Raw genomic sequence first — 10,875 nt, 5'->3', positions numbered from 1 at the left:
CACAATGCAGCCCCACAACATTGATTAGGCTGAAAGACAGTGCCTATCACTGCAGTGGCTTTCATGTGTCCTTGCGGATGTGTTTGTTTTCCCACAACACAAGCCAACAATGGAATAAAATGTGAATAAATGAATGAGCTAACTGAGCAAATATGGACCTATCAAACATCAATGAATGAACAAACCTGTTTTGCAAAAAAAAAAAAAAAAGACTCAGAGAGAAACTGAAAATGGGTTTGTTGGAAAAATACAAACTGTAACAAAAAAAACCAACCCTTTTCACGCTGAGGATGGAAAGTCTCACACAATTCCCTGGTTTGGGAATCCAACTTTTTTCACTTGCATATTTGCATTTCAGAGTTTCAAAGAAGCATAAAGAACTGACCATCAGGATAAAATCTATGAGACGGTGGAAGAAAATACTTTCCATGGGTGATCAATGTATTTATTTATTCATTGCATTTTTATCACAAGTGTGATGTAGTGGTAAGAGTGTTGGATGAGAACTTGGGAGGCTAGGGTTCAAATCCAGTGTTCAAAACTCCCATTGTTCTAGGTGCATTTTGTGACAGGGAATTTCATTAGTGCGAGCAGTTTCTGAGCGCAGTACTGTGCCTAAGATTTCAGATTAAAACTGCAGAGTTGAAGGAAAGGAGGACCTTTTTCAGCCTCCCCACTTCCAGCTAATCTGAAGACTGGAGAAGAGACCCTCTTAAGAATATTAGGGGGGTGGGCAGGGGAAGGACTACTAGACCATGTGAAAAATGAACGTAATATTTTAGATGCGGTTCATTCTTTTTCAGCTTTGTATTTTCGTTATAAAAAAGGTGCTTAGACATTCCATTGTTGCGCCCATAGCCTAGGTTTAAGGTGCCATTTAGCTGCTAGCTTTCATATCTCAGTTTCTAACACTGTTCAAATCCCTACTCAATCAGTCACTGTCTCTCAGCTTAGCCTACCTCACAGGGTTGTTGTGGGTATAAAAAGGGAGGAGGGAAACTATGCACGCCACCTTGAGGTCCTTTGAGAAAAAAGGTGGGCAATAAATAAATATTTAAAAAAATAAATAAAAGGAGGAGTAAATGTATGGTGAAGGCAGAGACATTATTTCAGTCCTCCTATATTCCCCCTTAGAATATTCCATCTGGTTTTTTAAAGCAAAAGTGATGTGTTGCCTTTCCTTCTGCAGGGATAAATATTGTGCAGTCATGATTGTGCTCGTGTTAGGATCAGGGTGGTTATATGTAATCCCTCTTTCAATACTGTCTTTGCCTTCAGGAGTTGAGGTTGGATATACTGCTTTGCTTCCAATCAGTGCATGTCCCATAACTTCCTGCTGAATTCCTATAATGTTAATACCACAAATGTTCTGGTTTATTTTTTGTCCCACTTTTGCTGTGCTAGAGCCTCTCCGGACATCAATTATTGTTTGTGTCAAGAATATTTTGCAGAATACACACATAATAAAACACCAGTCCGAAAGGGCCCACAAAGTAGGGTAAATATTTCAGTGACTATCATAACAGTGATATTAAAGAACTAAACATAACAGTGACTAACGGAACAGTGATTAGTGTTAAAGTGTTAAAGCAAGAGGATGTGTAGAATTCACACGCGCTCTCCACCTCTCCAACCCGTCCTCCAAATCCGGCAGGACCCGGCAGGAAAAGAGACAAGCACACAAAAGCTTTTTTCAAAACACAAAACCAAACAGTCGTTTGCTGCCACCCCCCCCCCCTTATTTCCAGAACAGTCCCCAAAGAGTAACCCAAGGAAGGTTACTCTTCAGTCTTTACCAGACTAACCCACTCTATGTCACTTTACCGTGACACAGACAGAAATCCAACAGGCTCTGGTAGGTGACTAAATCGATTAGGCACTAGTTCAGCTTCCCCGGCAGAAAGGCATAAAAGAAAAAGGCAGGGAAAAAATCCTTTTTCCAAATTTATTAAAAAGAAAGGGTATTCAAAACAAAAGTTGGCACATCTCTTACGGGTTCCAAACAGAAAATAAAAAACATTATTTAATATCGCTAACTATACTCTCAACAAGAACAGAAGCACAAGCATAATGGTTTCAAAGAAGTTCTTGGCTGAGGTGGTGTGCCAGGCCAGGTGGGCTGTGAATTGCATGTTAGTTTCCTAAGGTTTTTTCCCCTTTGAACCCACGTGGATTCAAAACTTAAAAGCCAATCAGTTCCTTAGATTAATTAGCAATTTGCCAATGGTTACATAGAGGGACAATAACTCAGGCTTGTTAGGAGACTCAACAGCTGAATCTTGTTTATCAAAAGGCCTTGAAGATTAAAGCATCCCCAGAACAAACCAGATTCTTTGAGTTGTAAATTAGCCAGAAAGCCCTCTCACTCTGAATCTGCGTCCCAGACAGCCAGGTGTCAAGAACCACAAATCAGCTAGAAACTCTTTTTCCTGTAGGAAGGAGATGACCAATTCACACTCTTAAAGACAGAAAGTCTGAAATTAAAGAACCAGATGCACATTCCCAGGATTCTATAGCGTTTGGCTCTCCCATAATGCTCTTCTGCATGAGCCAAAGTTCTAACCTGCTAAGATTTCCCAATATCACTACAGGATGTTATAGGATTTGGACAACGGTAGGATGCCTCAAAGCTGTCACCATTTTCCGGGAAGGATTCAAGCAAAGAACTGAATAACTATCTACCCCTCACAGAGCTACAATTCCCAGCACCCTTCCAGGATACTTTGGGCAGTGAGGTGATGTGCTTTAAGTGTATGGTGTGTACAAAGTCACCCCCTCTCCCAGTCAGGTATATATTTCTTTACTGGGCCAAGTTATGCTGGCTGCAGAGTATGCCAGCTTTAGAGTTTCACAGAACCCTTCAATGAATGGAATGAAAAAGCAGCCAAACTTCCACTGACCTCTCTCCTCCACTGATCTGTATGGCCCCCTCCTGCTCTCAGTCTCTGTACAATCTTCTGTGTTTCCATTCCATATGACAGAGAGTTCTGTGGAGCCCACCAGCTGGTGCATTCCCCAAAATATGCTGAGGTGCCCCCCCGGCAAAGAGAGAATATTATACCTGCTGCATAATTCAAAATAAAATGGAGCACTTGGGTGCCTGCATTTCTATTTCATTAAAGAATGGAACAAACAGGGTATCAAATTTCATATTTTTGATTCAGGATGCCTTCTCAATTAATGGAGCATTCGCTTCCCCATCTACAAAGGATGAAGACTAGAAAGATTAGTCAACAATGTTTGTTGTGTACAGAAGATCATTGATTGCGTACATGCCCTTTCCCTGCCCCACGTCATCCAAGGATGCCCCCTCCTTACAAATCCTATCAAACAACTGTTTAGATATTTACAGTAAAATCTATTATTAGCAATAGACCATTAGCAGGGGCTAGAAGAAAAAAAAAAAGACTAGGTTAGCCTGACTACTCAGCTCCCCGCCCACTGTCGTTAAATAAGTAATCATAGTATAACAGAACTATTTCACGAATGCCAGAGGATTGCAGAATAAAGAAACCCTGCTAGGTAAGGGAGGAGGAAGTGAGTAGACTCAACTATTTCCCTAAAGGGAGGAGGGAGAGCCTTGGAGTTTCCAGGTGTGTAAGTAACATCCCTGTTCCCCAGCATATAAATGGGAGACAGGTGTCAAGCTGGAGTCAGTTTACCTGTCCCTTGCAACTGACAATCACCCTCCAAGGGAAGCTAAGCCTAAGAGGCAGAGAAAGAGGAGCTCGTGGACAATCCACCTTAAGCATCATCAGCACCTGCTCACTGCCTCTTTCGAATCAGCCGAGATGGTAAGGATGCCACCTCTGCCACCTCCAGGTGCCCGAGGGAAATGCTCAGGGACTCTCTTACAGTTCCACTCTGCTGGAGGAGGGCAAGGGAGAAGAAGCAGCCTTTCAGAAAGGAAATGGGATGGGTTGGATTCAGCGATAGTCTGGACCTATTTTTCTTTCTTATGTGTTGTGATTTGCTAAAGTGCTTTTATGACTTGCATATGGACAGGGCTGGCAGTCAAACTGCTATTTGAAGAACATTATTCTTTTGTACTCGATCAAATACATGAACGATATCTGTTTTAAAGCTGTGATTCTAAGCACTCTCGCGGCATGTTCCTGTGTCTCGATAGAATGTGTATGTTCCGTTCAAACTGAGATTTACTCACAAGAAAGTGTTGTCTTAAAATCAGAGGATTGTAACATTTAAGCATATGCTGTATTGATTCATTTGTGGCTTATTTCAATATGATAAAGTCTAGTGTGTTGGTAAATGGTCACAAAGTAAATAACCTTGGACCAAAAAATGTGGATAAGTAAGGTTATAATAGAACATACTCATTCTCCCTTAGTATGGGACAGTGGAAGAGACATCTGAAAAAATAGGAAGGGGGGGAGAGAAAGAGAAAGACGGGTGGAAGATCTTGAGGAGAGACTGAAGGGGGAAATCCTGTATATGTCTATTCTGAAGTAAGACCTGCTGAGTTCAATGGGACTTACTCCCAGTGAAGTGTGTATGGGGTTGTAGGATGATAAAATGAAGTGCAGTGAATTCTATGTGTTGTAGCCAATACCGCAGAAGACAGAATCAGGAGTCAAGATAACATTAACAGATTGGAGAACTGGGCCAAAACAAACAAAATGAAATTCAGTAGGGACAAATGTAATGCTACAGGAAGAACCAGCTGTACAAATATAAGATGGGGGACACCTGGACTACTGTACAAGCGAAAAGGATCTAGGGGTCTTAGTAGACCACAGGTTTAACATGAGTCAACAGTGTGATGCAGCAGCAAAAAAAAAGAGCTAATGCTGTTCTAAGCTGCATTAACAGAAGTATAGCGTCCCGATCAAGGGAAATAATAGTCCTGCTCTATTCTGCCTTAGTCAGACCTGGAGTACTACTTCCAGTTTAAGAAAAATATTGACAAGCTGGAATGCGTGCCCAGGAGGGTGACCAAGATGATAAAGAAACCAAACATTATGAGGAATGGTTGAGGAAATTGGGTATGTTTAGCCAGCTAAAGAGGAGACTGAGAGGAGATAGCCATCTTCAAATAAAGGGCCGTCACACAGAGGAGGGAGCAAGCTTGCTTTCTCCTGCTCTGAAGGTTAGGTCCCAAACAAATAGATTCAAGTGACAAGAAAGGAGATTCCGACTCAACATCAAGAATAACTTTCTGACAGTAAGAGCTGTTTGACAGTGGAACAGACTCTCAGGAGAGGTGGTGGGCTCTCCTGGCTTGGAAGTTTTTGAGCAGAGGTTGGATGGCCATCTGCCATGTGTGACCTAGTTGAGATTTCTGCATTGCAGGGGATTGGACTAGATGATCCTCGGGATCCCTTCCAGCTCTACAGTTCCATTATCTATGTGTGTTTACTCAGAGGAAGTTAAGCCTTGAGGTGCTCACTCCAGGAAAGTGTGCTTAGAATTGCAGCTTTAGGTTACTCTTTTTCTCTGAACACAGAAAGAAAGTATCTTACAGGCCCAACAGAACATCACACCAAGAAGATAAAGAAGTGTCACATTTGGCTAAAGACACGATTTTAAATATATACATACATATAGCATCACCTGTGCCCGTGGTGCTCTGTGGAATATAAAGAAATGGGTCCTTGCCCCAACTAGCTTACAATCTAAAAATTCTACACAAGGGGGGGACACAGAAAAATATTCAAGAGGAAGAATATCTGAAAACTTCAGTTCTCTTTCTGGGCTGGGACATAGGAATAGAGGGAGTAGCCTTGTACCGAGTGAGACCCTTGCTCATCTAGCTTGGTATTGTCTACACTGACTGGCAGCAGCTCCCCAGGGCTTCAGACAGGGAGTCTCTCCCAGCCCTACCTGGGATGCTGGGGATTGAACCCGGGGCTTTCTGTGTACAAGGCAGATGTTCTACCATGGAGCTACAGCTCTCTCCCTTCTATTTTAAGTATACTGTAAGAAAGAAGTTCAAAACTAGTTGAACTAAGGATGTCTCCTAATTAATCCTAGCATGGATGAACAATGTTTTCTCTCCAACCACCATCTTCAATCCCTCTAGTATAGTTATATGCATCTCTTTCTTCCCCTTCCAGCGGTCCCTTTTGCTTGCACTGATTCTCCTTGCCTGGGCAGAGGCCAAGCGACTGGGCGGCCACCACCGACACCACCAGAACTGCTTTGCCGCAGAGGATGTGCAGGAAGGGTACGTGCCCACGCTGTTCCGGAGCAGGGCCACACGGTGGGAACGCCAAGCTCCCGTGCAGCTGGTGCCCTACGTGGAGGGTGAAGAGGCCAGTCCACGGAGGCAGCGGAGGCACCACGAGACCACCTGCCCCGATCTGAAGGTCCAGGGCACTCTGAACAGAGAAATCCACGAGCGCTCCATCTCACCATGGACATACCGGTAAGGGCACAAGACATAAAAAGCAAGGGTGAGCATCTCAGATGGACAGGTGCAGAGGCAGTTTTAGGGTAGCATGACCGGTGCGGCCACACTGGGCACCACACTGCTGTAGAAAGGAGCGCAAGATGCAGGGGATTGCCAGATTTTAGTGTCACATGGGGTGCTGCTGAAATTTGAGAGCCCAAAGTCTGCCACTGACAGATGTGAATGTACTAAACACCACAACCAAATGGGAGTCCTCCAACCCACATGGCAACTCTTCGACTCTTGCTAGGGTCTGTTCCCAAACACCCCTAATAAGGTGCATCCCATCATTTTTATTTTATAAAGATCTTTATATACCCCTATTCATGTAGAGCAGTTTACAACAATTATATGTAAGATCTTACAATAAAAATATGAAATGTTATAATGATAAAATCAGAAATCATCCAGTTGTTAGGGAGATATATATTCTGATTGCCCGAATAAGCCTGACAGAATAGAAATATTTTCAACAGGTGTTTAAAAGTTGAAACAGAAGGTGCATCAAGTTCATACAAGAGAGCCAGAGGTGTAGGAGAAGTCTTAGAGGAAGGAGAAGTCCTAGCAAAAGCGGCTTGTCATGCAAGGAAGAGAATTTGCAACAAACTCTGATTTCCATAATTCCTCGAGGGTGGGAAGATAGAAGTCCTGACAGTTAGACAGCTATTAAGGCTATTGTTGTGGTTTTGAGTTTGCCTAGCTCACTTTTCTTTCTCCATTATATAATAATAATTTATTATTTTAAACCATTCTTTTTAAATCAGTATTGATGAAGATGAGGACCGCTATCCACGCAAACTGTCCATTGCAGAGTGTCTCTGCAAAGGATGTATTGATGTCAAGACAGGACAAGAGGTGACCTCGCTCAACTCTGTGCCGGTGTTCCAGAACATGATGGTGCTGCGACGCAAGCCGTGCCAACACAACGATGAGGCCGCTGGCTTTACCTTTGAGGTGAAGTACATTGATGTGCCCGTGGCCTGTGCCTGCGTCCTCCCCCGATACAGCAGCTGAGCGGGTGACAGTCTGCGCAACCAATGCTCCTATGGAGCAGTTTCAGATGCAGCATGGTCCAAATCTAAATCTGTTTTTCTGAATGCAGCAGCATCACATGTCCCAGTCATTGTGTTTGTTTTAAAGCACTTGTTCATTTCAACTCCAAGGATTATTGTGGTCCTGCCCCTTTGGGCTGCTTTGGGAGGAAGGGCGGGGTATCAATGTAATGATGATAACAAAATTGCTGCCCAACAGCTCTGAGTCATCCCTGGAGGTCAGGAAGGGATTTTAATCAGGTTCCTTAACCCTACTCCCCCTCATAGCCTAGAGCCCCTGGTCCCACCCATCAGATGACAGTCTTGGGACATGTCAGCACTTTTTCACCAGGAGGGAGCAATGGAGAAACTGCAGTCCTAAGAGCAAAATATATATATATCTTGTGGCGGCACCTTAAAGATTTTTCTTTTTAAAATGGCTGTAGCTTCCATGGACCACAGTGCTCTTCTAATGCCACAAGACTCTTGCATTGCTTTTGCTGTAGCAAAGTAACATTGGCTACCCTTTTGCATCCTAAGAATAAGCGGAAAGGCTGTAGCTCAGTGGTAGAGGTGCTTAAGGCAACAGTATACTGTATTTTGAAGTCCTCCTTACTCTCTACCTGTCAGGCAGATTGCGCTGGTGGCTGGTGCCAGTTGAGGCTGGTGAGGCAGCAGGCAGGGAAACCAACAGAAGGTGGTGCCACAGCCAATGACAGGCAGAGCCACTTTCTGATTGATTGCAAGTAAGGAGGCAGGCAGCGCCCTATTCACCCAAATGGACCAGCAAAACATGCATTGATTGAAGGGACTGATCCTGGTAGCTCCTCCCCCTATGATTGTTTTTAACCTATTTATTTATTAGTGTTTGTATTTATATTATTTATGTTTGAAGTTATCAAGTGCTTGTTCTGGTTATTTATTGATTTTGTTCCCTAGTAGCTCTCCAAGGCTTTGCAGAGAATTTACTGAGTCCATATCTGATCTCTTGCTGCCCAAATCGCAGCTGATGCTGTCTTGAAATGTGTCCCCCACTCCCTAGAAAATCTTTCTTCCCTTTTGAAAAGAAGCTTACATTTTCCTGCTTCGTTTTCAGGGCATTTTAGAACTTTTTCTGGGCGTGGGGCTTTGAGCTTACCTTATCCATCTGTGGTGGCTGAGGACACTACATATTTACTTTCTTACTTACTGGTGAAATGTTTCCTCAGCGCTCCTCGGCACCCACCAGCTGCCCACACTTTCTGATCTGAGAAAGCCCCATGGGCGGAGCTACCTCATGAGGTCTTCTCCTGAGCTTTGACTGACATGTTGGCAGCTGGGGCGGCTGCAGAGTGCAGACCATTCCTGAGGTAATTTGTGGAATGAAAGAAAGGAAACTCCCCCTCAGCCACCTCAAAAAGGAAGGCAAATGCTTCAAAAACCCTGCACACGCTGTCAGAATTTCACTGGGCCTTTCTGTCCTCCTTGATAAGACCTCAACTGTGATGTATTTTTGAGACATTTGAGTTGAGTTGATTTGAGTTGAGACATTTTCCAGGACAGCACCAACCCCCAGCACAGCAGGGACAATCTTGGCAAAAGTGTGCCAGCAAACAGCCTGACCAAATATGCCAAACTGCAGCAGGGATCCCATGGCTTGGCTGTTGTTGCAGCTGATAAGCACAGCCAACCCTGTGGCCTGGTGCGATTGTCAGCTTCAGCTAGGTGCTGGTGTGCAGCATGCTAACCTGCCAATCACATCATAACAGAAATGGTCGCAATGTCTTCTTGTGGCAGAAATGGAAGTGGAAGACCCAGCTCAACCCTCTGTTACAGCTGTCTAATTCCAGAGTGCCGAGCATCATACTAAAAAGAAAAGTGGTGCTTGACATTGCTGCGCCAGGCAGTGGCTGGTTTAGCGCAACTGTGTGACATGCCCAGGACTCAAGTCTTTGAGGAACCTTGCTGAGTTCCTTAGCTGGAAGGCGCTGGGTGAGGAGTTTGCTTGGGAGGAAACTCTCAGTAGCTCTGCATTCCTTACTAGTTCAGGAAACCTGCAACAGATCATCAGGGTGAGATGCTTTAGCTGTTGCTACCAAAGTTATTTGGCTTTTCCAGTAAGACCTGTGTGTCCTCTGTGCTTAAATATTAAAAATCAATAAATTTCACCATTGCTCTCCCAAGGGTAGCAACCCCTGCGCTCCCTTCCCCAAAGTGCTGCTCTCAGAGATGCTGGGAGGCACTGCCTATACATTTCTAAGCTTGTGCCAGCAACCCGTGACTTTTCTCCCTGACAATTGCTGGATGTCACCTCCCACACCAGGTTTCAACATTGCACGGTCTGGCTGTGGGTGTGTGGAACAACAAGTGATGCATACTGTGTGGTTTTGATTCATTTTTGCTTTTCCAACCATGGATTGGAACTCTTATTTATCGTATTGCTTCAGGGAGTTCCAATCAATTAATTTATTTTTTGGTCTCAATATCTAATGGATCGGTGCTCTTATTTATTTGATGTCTTGTGGTGCTTTTAATTGATATGTTTTTATCTCTAAATATCTAATTATATGTCTAAATTATTAAGTTATTTATGCAAATGTATTTATTGTGACACTAAACAAACAACCCCTGATAGGAGGATGCATCACCCAGACTGGGATGCAGAGGCTTCCTCCAGTGTGAAATTGTTTCATAAATTGCATTAAAATAAAATGTTATTTCTCTATGAAAGCCTTTGGGACTCTTGACTGTTTTGTTTACAGTGCAGGTCTCTCTTGAGAGATCTGAAGGTGACTACACCCCTCACTGGCCTTGCTTGGCATGTGTTGTCCTGCCCACTTTTGCCATTGACGTGTGGCTCCCAGAAAGTCACCCAGAAGGGAATGTGGACCTTGGAGTGAAAAAGGTCCCCTGCCCCCTGAGCAACACAATCCAGAACACAAGCCATGCTGAACAAATGGCTTCATACAACCGGGATGTATGTGTGAACCAAGGGGCCTGTTGTAGTGAAAAGCACAATTTTCATAGGGAATCAGAAACATAAGGAAAGTTCAGAAATAAAACAAAAGATCCATCCTCCGTCAGGTGTCTCCACGCAGCCCCAAGGCAGGGCTTGAAGGCAAGATCCCTCCCTCTCCCCCTGTTGCTCAACCAGATTGTGGCACTACAAGGTAGACTGCCTATGAAACTGCAAGCTCCACTCAAAAGCTGAAGGTTGGAAGATTCAGGGCAGGCAAAAGAAAGGTCAGCTTCAAGCAATACATAGATAAACTGTGTCATTTGCCCCCACAAGAAGCAGTGATGGCCACCAACTTGGATGACTTAAAAGGAGGATTAGGTGAATAGAGCACAAGGCTATCAATGGTGACTATGTTCCACCTTCACTCTCAGAGGCAGAACTGCTTCTGAATACCAGTTGCTGGGAATTGCAAGTGGGGCAATTGCTGTAGCTTGTGG

The 10,875-nt window shown here is 44.0% G+C and overlaps 1 protein-coding gene across 1 annotated transcript; it reads left to right on the top strand.

The window, feature by feature from the left end:
• The first annotated feature begins 3,587 nt into the window (after positions 1–3,587).
• IL17C (interleukin 17C) lies at positions 3,588–10,151 on the top strand. The gene is made up of 3 exons (XM_083754604.1): positions 3,588–3,794; positions 6,075–6,385; positions 7,174–10,151. Exons 1-3 carry the CDS (start codon positions 3,792–3,794, stop codon positions 7,421–7,423), a joined length of 564 nt encoding a protein of 187 aa, XP_083610730.1. The 5' UTR covers positions 3,588–3,791; the 3' UTR covers positions 7,424–10,151.
• The last annotated feature ends 724 nt before the right edge of the window (positions 10,152–10,875 follow it).

Source organism: Podarcis gaigeae (genome assembly GCF_964106915.1).
Source record: "Podarcis gaigeae genome assembly, chromosome: 8".
Taxonomy (NCBI): Eukaryota; Metazoa; Chordata; class Lepidosauria; order Squamata; family Lacertidae; genus Podarcis; species Podarcis gaigeae.
The sequence above is the reverse complement of the archived record's forward strand: the minus strand, read 5'-3'. Positions and strand labels throughout refer to the sequence as shown.

Excerpts from the sequence above, each read along its gene's own strand:
- IL17C (XM_083754604.1), top strand. Across the intron at positions 6,386-7,173 it reads ATCTCACCATGGACATACCG|TATTGATGAAGATGAGGACC; the intron begins GTAAGGGCACAA and ends TTTTTAAATCAG.